Source organism: Thunnus albacares, chromosome 2, assembly GCF_914725855.1.
Source record: "Thunnus albacares chromosome 2, fThuAlb1.1, whole genome shotgun sequence".
NCBI classification, from domain to species: domain Eukaryota; kingdom Metazoa; phylum Chordata; class Actinopteri; order Scombriformes; family Scombridae; genus Thunnus; species Thunnus albacares.
In genome coordinates, this window is record NC_058107.1 from 33,238,046 (window position 1) to 33,254,713 (window position 16,668).

The 16,668-nt window shown below is 37.0% G+C and overlaps 1 protein-coding gene across 1 annotated transcript in view; it reads left to right on the top strand.

Annotated features, from left to right (window-relative positions):
• adamts3 (ADAM metallopeptidase with thrombospondin type 1 motif, 3) overlaps window positions 1–16,668 on the top strand; it is a 152,515-nt gene that overhangs the window by 85,053 nt on the left and 50,794 nt on the right. The window contains exons 8-10 of the mRNA XM_044331503.1: window positions 2,905–3,010; window positions 12,812–12,955; window positions 15,773–15,905. Of these exons, the coding sequence (XP_044187438.1) occupies window positions 2,905–3,010; window positions 12,812–12,955; window positions 15,773–15,905 (383 nt within the window). The remainder of the gene's footprint in view (window positions 1–2,904; window positions 3,011–12,811; window positions 12,956–15,772; window positions 15,906–16,668) is intronic.

The following is a 16,668-nucleotide window of genomic DNA, read 5'->3' on the forward strand; positions in this document are numbered from 1 at the left end:
ATCCACGACCGCATGAACAAATAGGAACTGAAACTAGAAGTGGAATCTGATATTTGGATTTTTGAAACTGAATTGTCCTCCAGTGGCACTAAAGTTTAGCAGACTTTCAGACATGGGAATAATGACCAAGGTATATGGTCAGAACATCTGAGTCTCTTGCCCATGGTCCAAGTTTTTCAGGATTTTTCATTGCGGGGGGAGGGGGGGGCGCTGGTAAAGACTAGAGATGTACTTAATTGGTTATCACACACAAAAAACAGTGCTCTGCTTCATCTAATTTGTTGTTGTTGCCTTAGAAAACCATGGCATTAACACACCAGTTCTGTTAGACTGCCACTTGTTTATGTTTGTGAGAAACAAATCTGTTATGGTCCAACAGGCTTAAGTTATTGAATTAAAACTGTTAGAATTCACACATTAAGATTTAATTTTTGGTAGGTTTATTAGACTTAATTTCAGCACCATGCGCTGTTCAAATCACCCAGAGACAAGGAGTTTCTATGGGCATGACCCTTCTATCAGATGACCTTGTTTTAGGGTTGAACGATATACTGAGATATCTTGACTTATATACTGACTTATCTATTTTGAAGTTTCACTCTTGTTTGTTTATAAATGGGTCATGTTTCATCCTCCATATGTCAAGAGATACAAAATCAACCCCCAAATTTATATAATTTATACCGACAATGTTGTAAATCAATGAGCAGGACTGTTTTATGGCAACATTGGATCTTCCAGGTATTTATTTAACTTGAAAACCAAAAAGAGACATGCCTGTCCTATTATTTTACTGTTTCTCTAAAGAATTAAAAAAAAAAAAAAGTCATTCATCTTATGTCTCTGTATAAAAAGTTTCTGTAACTATGATAGAATTAAAAACAATCTTAAACCCCTGACCAAAATGTGCATTTCTTTTTACCAGCAGTGTGGATGGTATCAGGGGCATCGGGGATGGCGTGGTAGACTTGTGATTAGCGACAAGCTTAGGGCTTTGGTTTGATCCCATGAGCAACACACTGAACCGTTTCAGAGACACTTCACTACGCCAGCAGACCCAGAACACCTAATTAATAATCAAGGCATCTGCATCTACAGCAAGTGATGTACCTCAATCTTTGATCCTCCTCATCCTCCTTACAAAGAGGATACGAGACATTTTCATCTTGTTTTTATTCATTGATGAAAGTGTCAGTGGATTTCATCATAGTTTTTGTCATCATAAATTAGTTTTTATTTCATTATCGTCTCATTTTGTGAAGAAATGTTGACGAAAACTATGAGGAAAATGATTTGTCAACGAAATGAGCAAAAATGTCCGTTCATCCGAGAAATTCAATCATAGTGAGAAATGATTAAAAGACTCGTTTGATTTGTGGTTCGGATGTCTACATGATCAATGAATTTATTTTAGGACAGACCATAATTAGTGGCACTGTACCAAATGTGTTCTAGCGGCACTGTTCCAAAATCTATATTCCCTAATGCACTGTATGTCTTTGCCTGGCAGTGTGTGGGTCAGTTCTTGTTAAATCTATGAACATTTGTGGTTTGAGGTTATCAAACAGGGTTAATATCTGCTCATTCTGTGGCAGCTACAGTTGAAGTTTGTCAGTGCTGCCATTTGTACCATACTGTCAGTTACTAATGTCAACATGTGGTCCCAGCGACTAATGGAACATCATGCCAATATCATATAACGTAGCAGGAAATAGATGGAAAATGAAAATACGAATTTCAATCACAACACTTCCTCCCTGCTGAATCGCCCGCTGAGTCTCCACCTCCTGCTATGTTTGTAATTTAAGCGATATGACCCTTTATGTTGTGTGTTTGTCCTCTAAAAATTACGTTTATTACAACTGATTTGCATACGTTTTCTAATTAAATGAATGATGAGAAAATGTTAATATTGAACTTTGTTTTCAGCAGCTAAAGCATAATTGACATTATAAGGATATATTAACTCAATTCAAAGCACTTTAGGTTATAGAAAAATCATACATTATATATATTATATTATTGAATATGTAAGTCACAGTCCTTGAATTGGAAAAAAACGATGAACATGATGGCAGCAAGCATGTTTCTCTTAAAATGTATTAGAAAAACAATGTTTTTCTTTTTTTCTAGGAGATAGATTTCCTGTAAAGCACATCAACAGAGACCATCCTTCCAAGAAAAAAAACAACTCATTGCTCATAATTGCCAGTGGTGACATTTAGCAGCCGTAGCAATTATGAGCCGGAGAAAAGTAGGAAATCAGATGTCAGTACATAAAACACCAAAGTCTGCATTTAAAGGAGGTTGGGTGGATGGTTGGGTTAACAAAACACCGGAATTTGTCACAGGAGACCTCTGTTTGTTTCCCGTCTCCGACCGCGTGTTTCACATTTCCAACCACAAGTAGACTGTTTTTCCAAGCCATGACTACAATGTCCCCTAACCTTAACCACATGGTTATTATTGTAACCATGACGATGAAGGTTGCCTAACCTTAAGGACATAGTAACTTTAACCCAAAACATGTTTCTCTAACCTTAACAAAGTGATGATTTTAACCCAAACCATGATCTTTCCCTAAAGCTAACCAAGTGGTTTTGTGTGCCTAAACCTAACCAGACCTTAACCACAGTATTGTGACATTATAAAACATAATTGTTTTATTTGTTTTTGATTTGTAACAGTTTTGGAAAGTACTGATAAATTATGTCATCCTGCTCATTACTGCCGATAGGTGCGCCAGATTAGAAAATGCTCCTCTGTGTCGTTCTGGAGTGCAAAGGCAAACAACCTATTTGTTCGTTTATGGAAACTGCTTTAGTAAAAGGAAAAAAAAACTTGACCTTTATGACTTTATAATCTGTTACAACACCCTTCATCCTCTCTCTTGATGTCCTGCAGGTTATGCTCCAGTCACAGGAATGTGCCACCCAGTCAGGAGCTGCACCCTCAACCACGAAGACGGCTTCTCCTCAGCCTTTGTTGTGGCTCACGAGACCGGACATGTGTAGGTTCCTGTTATTGTTGTTGTTCCCTCTCTGTCTGTGTAGGTGTTCAGTGTTCCTACATAAACACATACAATACATACTCCTCTTCTTAAGGTTACGCTGTGTTGTAGTGCAAGGGAAATGATTGTCCTTCTGCTTAATACCACAGCTGCACTCGTCCCACATGTGTGAACAACTTCCTAAGGCTTTTTTGTCCTGTGATCCCTATGTTATGTGACACGGGGGACCTTTTAGCAGATTGCCCTTGAGCGCTCTAACAGCGAACATGTTAGCCTTTATTGAATTTCATGGTTTGTTTATCAAGCACATGTCCAAAAACACAAGAACTCAGCCACCATTTGTTTCACTCAACCACTTTTTCCTTTTCCAACTCTTCAATACACTCTACAAATAGTCTATACATCCTGCAACATTTTTCACTTCCAAGGTAAAGATCAAAAAATAACCACTCTCTCTCTCACAGACATACAGAAACACCAACTACACACATAAACACAGCTGGAAAATGTACTGAAGCCTGCAAAGACTGAACACCAGAAGTATCAGAAATAAGCACATATTGAACGACACACTGAATCGGCCGAGTCAGCCCCTTAATGCTGCGGATACGCAAATATCATAATCACCAAAATATGCAGGTTGGGTATTTCTTGCTCATTTGCATGCACAGAAAAGGAACAGAAGGAAAAAGGCTATTTTTGAGGGAATTATGGATAGAGTTTGGATGTAATACAGAGCTTGATCATACAGCCAACTCTGGTCAGGCAAAGAAAAAGTTCTGCACATAGTCAGTTTCATTTCAAAGACCTGAGCTGTGGATAAGTTTCATAAGATAGAAAAAGCATAGCAAAGGACTCTCCTTTCAGCAGATGAATGTGTCAGTCTTCACATACAGTACATCATTCTGCATGGTGAAGGTCAGACATCCGAGAGAAGTAATAATAAACACATTTTTGGGGTGGAGGTGGATTTTAACTTTAAAACTCACGCTTTTCTCTGCTTTTTTCTGTTCGTCAGGCAGTGACCTTCAAGACCATTTAGCTTAACCGCAAGTTATGTTTCATATTACAGTTCAGTGGACAAAGGAAATGAGTTAAAGGTTTGGAAAACATTGAACTGGAGAGTATGAATGAAATTTGAATTGAGAATCGATTCTGAATTGAGTCGAAGTGTGAGATTCTCAAAAGATTCCCACCCATACTTTTACTTTTCAGACTGTTCTTCTGAAAACAATCATTTCTCCTGCTCAGTGTGTGTAGTGGTGATGAAAAAGCAAGCAATATAAAAACAAGCTTAGTGGAAACAACAAGCAGCAGAAGGCAAACAATTAGAATTGTTAAGAACTACAGACAGGACAAGCTTTATCGACCAACTGTCCACAGCAACTGGTCCAGACTGGAATCGACTCTGTCCGATGAGATACAAGATGGAGTTAGGCCTGTAGATGCAAGGATTAAAGAGATCATGTCTCACAATTTGGAGACATAGACAACATCGATATCATATGGCCTCGAAAAAGTGGACTTTATATGTGAAGCAGACTGCAGATCTGAAGACCATCTGCAGGGTTGGACCTAAGTTTTGTTTGTTGCTTTTTATTGTTTGAGCTTGTTGAAAATTGACAGGACTGGCGGCGTAGAGAAAAAAGAGAAGATGTCCTTCCAACCAGCTGAAACAGCAAGGATCCATCCTTTTGAAATGTCCCCGAGCGGGACACAAAATCCTCCAACTTCACGGTTGTTGCTCTGCAGCTGACCATGGGGGGAAAATGAACAGAGGGTTTCATCTTCAGAGATCAATAGCCTTCCACAGGAAGAAAAAAAAAAAATCAATGTGGGAACCAGGAGTTGTACTGTACACATACAGCTTTGCAGTGCTGAGAGGAGATCCTAGAGGAGACATTCTGAGACAACTCTTCGCATTCAATTTCAAGATTAAAACCTAGTAAAGCAAAATACAGCTTCCAGAACCAACAACAGCTGCTAAACTGAAGAACAGCTAAGAGAAGGAAGGAGGGTGTTTGAAAGTGTTTTGTAAGCTGAGGAGATGAATGGCTGCATGAGGCAGAGACAGAAGAAAAGATCTTTAAATGCTCCATTAGTGAAGTGCTACAAATTAGATTGTGGGGATATATATTTGTGGATGATTATGTCACAGATATGTTTGCATATTTAAGCATTAATTTGACATTATGTCATCAGTGCAGCATCTGGGGACCACTGGCGAGACTGTTCACTGCTGGGGAGGACACTTGTAGCTTGATAATTAGAGTAAATTGCCATTATGTTTCTCTTTATTAATTTAAAATGACCTTGTGTTCATGCCAGTCAGTTTCAGTTTGGAGGGGAGGCGGTTATTTGGTTTTGTAAGATTTCAACAATGATTATCGAGCTGTTATTTCTGTAAGTTGGCTTAGAATGACACGTCTTTTGCATCATCCATATTCATCCAATTGCTGTTTTTGTATCCCTGCTTGTGTCTCTTGTTTTTCATGGATACGTTAGGTAGCTATGTGTGAAGATGTCTATTCTTAATCACTGTTACAGTGTATAGCTTTGATTGGTCGATTGTTTCTCCAACCAGGAGAAATAGCTGTCATTTAGAAAAACACCAGACCTTCCTGAATTGCTAAACAACAAAACAGAGATTTGATCATTAATACAGATGTCTGAAAACAGCCTACGATCCCTTAAGCAAAAAAAAAAAAACAACTCATAACTTTTAGCAATAAGTTTTCAATTGCATTTAAGCACATTTTGTACTTTTCAAAGTTTCAGTAAATGATTTTCTGGTTTTAGCTGTCAGCTCACTCGCCATAGCTGCCCTGACCATCACTTTCCTTTTTGCTAGCTGAAATTAATTTTGCTTCATGGACAGGCCTTACTGTGTTTCCAGCCTGCAGTAATGCAGCATGAGATCGAACAGTATACCAGGAAAACAACAACTTTCCCTCGCAGATGGAGACAATAAGCACATAAAATTACATTAAACTCCATGAAAAATAATCACTCTCATCATCTGTCTTCGTGTACTCCAGATCAGCCTTTCGTTAAGGTTTACAGAAAAACATATTGGTGCCAGGTTCACCTGTGGTGGCTGAGTAGATTTTCCTAAATCACGTTTTAGCCGGAGATACTTGATGCTTCATACTACCTTGCTTGCTTCTCTCAGAAGGAGTTGCAGACACCGTTCTCACAGGCCTGAATTATCCTACTTCCACCTTCCCTTTTGTAACATAAGTAAAACATCTGAACTGTGCATCTCTACACTTAAAGTGGGATTTTCATTTGACGTAAAGCAACTTTGGTTCATAAAGGCTCTCTAGCAATGCAGTGGAAATGATCAACCAGGAATAATTGCTTCAGGACTTTCCGTCTCCTCATTCGACTGCCGCACTGAAACTAAGGATTTGAAATCCAAGAGCAGGCATGTACCCTCTTTGTTTTAATTAACCAGTTGCCATGGTTTTATTTAACATGACTTCTCACAAATGTCAGGAAGGTAATGTTAGATCATTATTTCCTCACACATGCAGTGTTCCCATGGGGAGAATGAAGCAAGTTGAGTCTTTAATCAACCCACCCCTTGTTTCTAAGTAATCATGCATCAAATTAATCATGTGACTATTGATTCAAGAATATTTAAGATGTGACCTTTGTGTTATCACAGCAAAGACCTTATTACTTTAAGTATGTATATACATTTAACAGTCTTTTGAAGGTGTCATAAAGCACTATATGAGGTTTCTGTAAATTTAGTTCTTTTAAACACATGTGCAGTATGTCCTAATACTATTTAGGACAAATTAGTATGCCAAGTTTAAGCCAACAGAGGCTCAACAGAGGATCAGAGGATCTTTGTAGCGGCCAAAGAAGAGTCCGAGGGGTCGTTGATTTAATCAGCAGCAAAGAGAACAGATGACAGACAGACAGGGTGACATTGAAGACTGTCTAGGTGCAAAGCTGATGCTTTTATTGTAAAGGACAATGTGTCACCACTATATGTAAGTGATTACACATGAGGAGGTGCCCTGATATATGGGAATAATAGACGAGAGTCCATTATCTTATGGATAAGAACTCCTGGGGGTGAACAAGTTCCTACGACACGTTGCCCGATAATGTCTGAAGGCTGAAGTGTTTATAGCTGTTCTGAATAGAGTTGTGAAGTGAGAGGGGCAGTTGGTTCTGGTATTGTTTTCCCCATTCTGTATTCCCATTTCAAATATTTCTTTAAACAATATCCTCAATATTACTCAACATAGAAACTCAGGACTATCTTTTATAATGTAATGATCCTATAGGTTTATATTATGACCACCAGTTTCAATTATTTCAACTTTGTTTCTGAGAAATCACTTTCTGTCTGTGATTTTGGCCACAACCGCCATTGCTATGGAGAAGAAGCCAGTCAGAAGCACAAATCAGAGCTGTAATGAATTCAAAACGCTTCTTTGTTGGAGCTGTAAAAAAAAAAAAATGGCACTATAGAAGCAGAATTCACTCATAAGTGACCCAGAAATTAAAACTGAACTGATTTACGCTGCAGATTATAAAATTTGTTTTCTCAACACTGTAATCTTTAGCTTCTGTCTGCCGTTAGCGGTGCAAGTGAGCAAATTTTAAGCTCTGTGATTGGCTGTTTCTTGCTGCAATGTACCTTAGGAGTCGTAGTTAACTTCTACCCCCAAATTTTTATGTTCCCATTCATATACTTTTTAATCAAGGAGCCAGATATTGTCTAACACAGTAGTTCATCTCTTGGACTAATGATTTAACCGGGAGAGTTTTATGCCGAGCGGAGCTGTAAAAGTGCTCAAACTGTGAGTCATGCCACATTGTCTACGGGAAAAATGAATGGCATTTTAACTTCCAACTGTCAAAGTAATTACTTTTACTTTAATTTATAAAGTAATGTGTGCGTTTAGAAGTGGGCGGACAACACATTGTACAAACTACTTCTTTCAAGCATTTTATGCCTTCATGAAATAGCAGACAGTTGAGAGATGACAGGAAAGGATGAAAGAGAAAGAAAGAGATGACAGGGATGTGAACCATCCACTGAATAACTTTTTATTTAAAAATTAATTATGACAAACGCAAAGCAAAAGAACTTAATAGAATTTAATACAACTTGGATAGTGATTTAGAGCAGTGGTTGAACTTTTGATTCTAGCTCGAGGTTTCCTGATACATTTGTCATCTGCCAGCCAATCAGAAAGGAGTACTGTCTGTCTGTCTGCCGGTATATATTGAAGTAAACATCAGTGATGTTAAAATGTGATTTTGTGAACTGAGAGAGGTTGTCTGCTCCCACATGCCTTAATGAAAAGACTCATAGCTAAAAGTTCAAAGTTAGTAACAAACCAAACTGTTGCGGTTCAACTAGCCCTCATTAGAGTCATACAGTTTGAGGGTTTATTTATTCTAAAAAATAAAATTTAATTTAAACATCAAACTAATTTAAGTATACTGGTAGGATACATACAAGTACTGTTAAACATTATAGCAAATTAGGGCTTCAAGTAATGATTATTTTCATTATCGTAGTTGTTTGGTCTATAAAATGTCAGAAAATAGTGAAAAATGTCAGATCACTGTTTCCTAAGTTTTGTCCCTCCAGTTTCCTGTCACAGAGGACTATAGAAACCAGAAAATATTCAGATTTAAGAAGCTGGAACGAGAGAACTTCAGTATTATTTCTTAAAAAAAACTACTCAAAACAATTAATTGATTATCAAAATAGTTGGTGATTCATTCTCTGTCAATTGTCTAATCTATTAATAATTAACTAATCGTTGCAGCTCTACAGCAAATTTGAGCCTGAAAGTTCATTCTTGACCTTGGACATAGTAGAATGGCTAAAAGCACATTTGTTTTGCAGTAGATCTACAGCACATTAAGCACTACATTTCTCCCCTCTTAAACCAGTAACTGTTTATTTCAAAATGTGTGAGCAAAATCAAATGGCTTAATGCACTACAGATACAGTGAAAGAGTTCACACGCCAAGTCAAAATATTTCTCCTTGCTCCTGACATGCGCTTTTTGTTTTTCATGCAAGGAATTTAAGAAAACATATGGATTCACTGTGCAAAACTTTCTGTTTTTAAACACTTCTTTTAGATGATGGATTCGAGAAAAAAAAAAAAAAACTTTGTACAGTGAATCCATGTGTTTTTTGTTAAATTCCTTGCATGGATTTGCATTACAAAACAAACAAGCTGACACTAGAGCTGCAAAAGCCTCTTCAACATTTCATGCATTTCTAAAAATAACTGCAAATGCATTTGTGTGGTGACAGAACGTACAGTACAGTATCGACATCTCATCTGCTGACACAAGTATTTATTGATGATTCTTGTATGTTAGAAAAACATGAGCTTTGTTCGGAGAAAGCGCAGCACAGTATGCAGCGATTCACAATGAACGCATTGTCCTCTTTGCAAAAGTATGATGGGTTTTTTTTTTTCAGCTCTCTCTCTCTCTCACACATCACATCACTCAGGCAGCATGATGTGTTGTAGGTTGAACAGCGACAGCACATCCTTAGTATCAGCTGAACGTGCAAATAATTGTTTTCCAATGATTAGAAAACGCATATGAATCTATAAATGACTCTCTGAACATTTTTTCTTATGACATCTAGCACTCAACTTACAAATAATGCACTTCTCTGTCATCATAGAGACATAGACTGAGGCGGCAGCTATTGGAAAATACAGGATATGCTGACAAATAATGCATAACGATAGCTTAAGCTCAAAAGGAGCCACGTTCTATAAAAAACACACTAAACAAAGAGAGGCACCCACCATCTGTCCTCTTTATAAGCCAATTCAGTATAGCTGTTTGAGGCAGAGTATTGTTTTTCATGCTTATGCGTCTGCTATTAATAACGATCACAATAATGACTGTATAAGTTCGCCTTACAAGCTAAATCTGCTGGGTCCAATTACGTTTTATAATGTTTTCTTCCTTCTCCCGCAGGCAGCAGATATCAGTACTTTATGTATCGGTACACAAACATTAAACTTAAAGCATATGACTCCCATTTTGGTTTAAAGTGTTGTTGCAGCAAAATCAGTTTAAAACAATTTTCTGTTGGACTCGTCATCTAAAAACTATGTGAAGCACCTTTTACATCAAAGCAGACCAGAACATCAAGAACTTTAGAGGAAATGTTCGTTCAATTTAAAGTCTAGTTGGAAAAGAATCTCACTGCACACTCATTATATAATATCTCACTTCAGCTATTCATTGACTAAATTATTTTATAATATGTATTATTCAGGCTTAACCTCCATTATATAACACTAATAGAAGCATGAAAGTTCACTTTTGGCATAAGGAACAGTATTTTGACAAAACAATACCAACTTAAGGTCCACTTTCTGAAACTTTCAACCACATCAGATTTTATTGATTGAAGTTTCATCTGTTCCATCCATGTTAAGCATGAAATTTTACCCTTGCCCTTAGAGATAATAGTACAGCATAGTAAAACAAGACCAAATCCACCTCTGAAGACCCTGTTAAATAGTTTAAAGCTTCAGGAAAAGCCATTAAACTGACCGTGAGTTTAGATTCTTTTGTCAAACATATTGAATATTTTTTTCTTTGGCCCCATTTTTTTTTCTGCTTCTCAAATCAAGTACATCAGTTCTTCTTAAAACCATCTCATTAACACCGTGATAGGATTTAAGATGAAGCTGGAGCATAAGTTTAAATGCATGTTGTGATTCCAAAAGTTTTCTGCAGAGGCAAAAGATTTTCTCTGTCTGGTCAGGAAGTTCATTTAGGTTTATGTTTATTAGAAATGTAAAAAAAAAAATCAGCCCACAGGTGGAAGGTTTTGTTCGAATGATTGACTCCTTTAAGGGTGCTTTCACACCTAACTTGTCTTGTTTGCTTCAAACTAACTGTGGTGTGTTTGTCTTGTTTGGTTTGGTTTGTTTGTGCTGGTGTGAAAACTGTCAACTGAATTCTGTCGTGACCTGTGCATCATTATTTATGACATATGGGAAGCCTGGACTAATAATCGTGAACTTTGTGACACCAGAGAATATAAACAAACCCATTAGCTGCAAAAAAAGTGCAGCATGACCCTCTTTCAGTCTCTAGAACTTGAATTTCCGACATACACAGGTGGGTCTGTGTGACGCTGATAATGCAGAATGAGTCACCAGAAAAGTTCAGCGAACGAGTTAAAAATGTGAACACAAACTTGATCACAAATGAAAAGAAATACTGTAATGTATGTTTGTTTGTTTTTTTCCCCTCGGTTCTGAGCAACTGAACCAAACCGGGTGTGAAAGTGACCTAATTCAGACCAGGAGCTTTGTCTGCATTGAATTAATGGTAGCAAACAGATGTAGTGGTTGTTTACATCAGGGACACAGTAATTTTATTTCCCCCATCAAGAACAACATGTTGAAGAGTTTCTCCGCACATGCTCGCTAAACATTATGTTGAAAGTACCATCTGTATTATGAATGACATCTGTGCTGTTTCTGAGCTAAGAGAACACCTGGCGTTCCTATTACAGCTACTACACACATGGACTACAGCAGGCGCACACAAAAGGCACACACACTGCCAAAAACCTGAGAGAAAAGCAAAGTTTTAAGACTGCTTTTAAAAGAAGATAAAGTTGCAGCAAGTTTTGAGACATCCAGTGGTCAATGTCATCACTGCACCTAAGAAACTCATATCCAGGACTGAGGCCGTCCAAGGAAAGTGAGACGTACAGCTGTGTATCATCAGCATAGGAATAGTAGGATAGATTGTGATTCTGTATGATGGTATCAAGAGGGAGCATGTGTAGATTGAATAGCAGTGGACCAAGAGCAATATATTGTCACCATTGGAAGGTAGAGAACAATGAGACCAGCGGGTGGATAAGGTCACTTTGTGCAGATGCACACAGACAGCTGAGAATTTGTGTTTTTCTTTTCATTCCACTGGTAAACAATTTTCTTTTTTTATACAGAAGACTGAGTGAAATTGCCAATGTGCATGGGTGAAAATCATATATCTGACCTACCATGGTAGTGCTGTATTGTATGGTGGGAATGTTTGATTGAGGATTTGAATGACTGCAAATGAATGAGTGTGTTTTCTGTTTAAATGTGACATTTACAGTCTTAGTTACTTCAGAACTGATGATGGTAATTGTATGTTTGCACTGCTAAAAATGTGTGACAGTTCCAATGTTGTTTTTCAAAAATGTACCCCAAACTAAAATTAACCGGTTTTCCAAATTTGAGTCAATCAGGACAGGTAATCATGAATCCAAGTTTTCTAAATATCTGCATGTGAAACAAGAATGACAGTTACACTGGTGGAAAATACATTCAAAGGGGTGCTATTTCAATAAAATGAAAAAATATCTGTATTGTTATCTGCTAAAATGAACATTATAGGCAAAATACCATGCATCCCAGAAAAACACAAAAGAAATTTTATATTTTCAATGTCATGAATTTTAAAATATATCAGAAGAAGGATGAAAATATAAAGGTAAAGAAAAAGGGAGATGATAATAGTGATATTATAGCTAATATAACTCATAGTACATAAGTAATAAATATTAGATAAATGTAGTGAAGTAAAATTAAATGTAAAAAGTGTCACAAAATAGAAAAAGCCTGCATTTGTACTTAAGTATATTTAGTTACTTTTCACCTCCAGCCACAGATACATGATACAAGCTTCTGTATAATAAGTCCTTGAGGAGGTATACCTTGTTGTCCTACAGTTTTTTTTTTAAATATTTGCGTGTGTGTGCCTGTGGGAGCAGGTTGGGCATGGAGCACGACGGTCAAGGCAACCGCTGCGGGGACGAAACAGCGATGGGAAGCGTGATGGCTCCTCTGGTGCAGGCGGCCTTCCACCGATACCACTGGTCCATGTGCAGCGGACAGGAGCTGAAGAGATACATCCAGTGAGTTCATGTTTGCAGTTCATGTTCACACACAGTGAGGTGGACGTAAACAAACATATACGATACTGTCTGAAAGATTTGAAATGCTGGTCTGTCTTGACCATATGATTTTACATTTGAAGACTTTGACTTCATAGCTGTCTTTACTGTTTTTGCATATATGTTATTGTGTCTTTTGACACTAGGGATTAGAACTACACAACCCTCCAAAATGGTTATTTCAATGTTAAAAATAATCAAGATTTTTGCATCTGGATCTGAATCTGCTTAAAGATACACTCAATGACATGAATCATGCTTAATGTCTGATGTCTTTCATGATATTTGGAGAATACTTAAATCCTTTCTAGGAATATTGGGGCTTTGTTCAAAGATGAGCAATTGTGCAACTTTTCATTTGAGTCAGAGTCATGACCAATGAGTTATGTGTGTTTATATTTTTTATGTTCATGTAAAACCATCTCTAGATGAATAATCAACAAATTTTGATAGCTTTGATTTATAACTTTTGTCAAAATTTTCAGTTGCACAATTGTTTGTTTGTTTATTTATTTGGACAATATCAGAAATGGAGGATGAAATGTAAAAAGTCAGATAAAAAAATTACAACAAGTTGAAACATTAGGGGAAAAAAAGCTAAAACGTTTATCCTGTTGCTCCCCATCACAACAATATTTTATGTAATACATAGGAGCAAAATATCTGCAATCAACATTCATTCACTCATCTGTTCAAACCAGAGTCAATAAATTGTTCAAAATAGAAAAGGTTAACACTAATGCATTCACAAAATAACTGTATAAAAGCATTATAGTATATGAAAAATACACTTCTTCTGGCTTTATCAAATATAAAATCTGGTGACGAATAGAAGAAAATTAGTAGGAGTGTTGAAAAAGATTCAAAATGGTTTACAATTTGTTTACATAGGAATGAATGTGACCTATAGTTTACTGAAATGTTTCTACAACCAAGAGATAATTCACATTTTCTTCTACACTTTGGTGTAAAATGTAAAATTCTGAATAATTTAAATAAGTGGCACTAACTGCTCGATAACATGATCTGTTTTTTCTTTGCTCATAATTAAACTTTCTACCACGTACACACATTATAGGAAACTAACATAATTTCCTTGGTTGAGAAGTACTTCTTACTATATTACATAATGTTGTACGGTGAATAAGGTGAGATACAATAAGCTTCTAGCTTTTAATGTTTATCATCAAAGCACAGAAACAGTAGGATTAAACATTACATGATGTGAAATGTCTTCCTGCATTTGAAACGGCTTCATACCATCTACAAACAGGACACTGATGGAGCTTGTATCTTTCCAGCACATGCTTCCATGACATGTGTTCAGTTCACAGACATTGAGCTCTTCACTCAGCTAGAAAAGAATCAATTTGTGACGGGGACAAGTTCAGCAGAGCATGGACACCAAAGTACTGACTGTGCATTAAAAGGAGATGACAATGGCAATCAATCGCCGTACAGTATACTGTGTTTTCAGAGAAGCCCGCGGCTGTGGATCCGTTGCTGAGAAAAATCAATATATTCTGTGATAATATAGGATCATAAACATGAAAGCTTTGGTTCTGAGGGAGAGAGAGAGAGAGAAAGCTCGGTTAGCGAGCTGCTGAGGTGAAATCTATTAGATGTTTAAAACCATTTTACACTACAAAAGGCACATATGCCCTGTCTGACTCTGAGCAGACTTTAGCTGTGCCCTTGCCTTTAAAAAAAAAAAAAAAAAAAAAAAAAAAAAAAGCAACCAAGCTGGGATTTACTGCAGCTGAGCCACTCCTCACCACCTGGTCATATGCAGCCAAATCTATCCATGAACTGAAACATAAATGCTTGACTCTTATTGAAAAACGAAACAAAAACAACTTACTGTTGACTGAATTTAAAGCCTTTGACATTCCTAACAGAATATTCACAGGGATCAAATGATGATGAATGATGCATGTTTACATAAGTAAGCAATTAGAGGCTGCAAAACAACAGACCACTAAACTGTTGGATGTTTTGGATTCAGAACACGACTTTCTTTCGGTTTATTGGCTAATTAATTATGTGGTAAATGAAACTGCGAGATGCCACCTAGAGGCCTAGGCAGGCTGAATACAGGGAACAGAGATGAAGATTGATTCGATTGCAGTGTATGAATAGCTCAATATACTCATTGTGTATTAGATTTGATTTATTAGTTTTAAATTACTCAGTCAGTGAAACTTAGGAAAGGAAGGTAATGTACTGTAGCTTTTGAGATGCTGGAAGATGTTTAATGTAACATGTGCAGGAAGTATTGACTCTAACTGACAGTAGCTTAACACCAGTCCAAAAAAATGCAAAAAAAAAAACAATTTTCTTCTGTTAAAAAGAGAAACTCAGCAGCAGAGTAGTGACTATGACAGGACTGTGTTGTTATATTTATGGATTTAACGCTGTGGATGTGCACATTATCCACAACAACAGGTAAATATGGGACAAGAGTTTAGTTTTGCATTAATAAATCTGCAGAGATTTAAAACTGGACTAGATCAGAAAACAATGAGACTTCAATATACTTATAAAACAAGGAAAATTAGGAGTAAAGATCTGTCATATATATAAGATATAAGATAAATATAATATAAGATAAATAAGATATAAAAAGCCTGGTTCCCTTTTTGAGAAGTTACAGTACAAAAGAGGTTTGAAAAGCACCTTTTTGTCTTCATCAGGATGTACTGTCGATGTTGATTTCCTGCCCTGTGTCACCTTTTCTTTTTTCCTTTTTTTGTTTGTTTGTTTTTTATTCCCTGATAGCACATATGACTGTCTCCTGGATGACCCCTTCAAACACGACTGGCCGCAACTTCCTGAACTCCCTGGCATCAACTACTCGATGGACGAGCAGTGTCGATTTGACTTTGGAGTTGGTTATAAGATCTGCACTTCAGTGAGTACAGCCCTCAGGCTTCCATTTAGTGGATATGTGCCACCTGCACACTCTGTACCCTGTCCTGAGAAAATATGTCTTGAAGTGAAACTCAGCAGTGAAAAAGGGGAGGAAAAAAAAGAATCCAAACAAACTTAATTTTCTCTCAAGTAGCCAAGAAGAATAAGATGTCAACATCTGAAACTTTTTCAGGCTTTAAAAAAAAAAATGGCACTTGAGCTGAGCAGAGCCTAGAAGTTCTGGTGAGCTTTTCACAGAAATACGTGCAGGAGATGCTGATGGCAACCATCTGGGAAAACTGACTTTTTAAATATCAGCAGACTCACACTAGCAAGAATCAGACACTAGATTAGTGAGCACTTCAAACAGACATCTGCTGATTTTACCACAGTCACACCTGCTATCTGGCTAGCTCTCTGCAGATGGCAGGATGATAAATATTCTGTCACTTTTCTCCTGTTACTGCTCACTCCACCTTGATCTACAGTATGATATCACATTATTCATTGCACAGATGAGCAGAGATCTTAATACGAGCAGACATCTAACAGAATTAAAGATTTGATTTATCGCCTTGCAAAATGCAGGAAAAAATAATGTTATTGCTTTTTTTTTTTTTTTGCATTTGGGGGAAGGTTTTTCTGCCTTGTTTGTTGAAATATTTTATGAGGAGGGTTCAATATTGAACACTTGAAAATGCAAACACAGCAGGTGGTGGTGGGAGTTCTTTATGTTGCACTTTTAATGAATGAGAAGTTTTTGT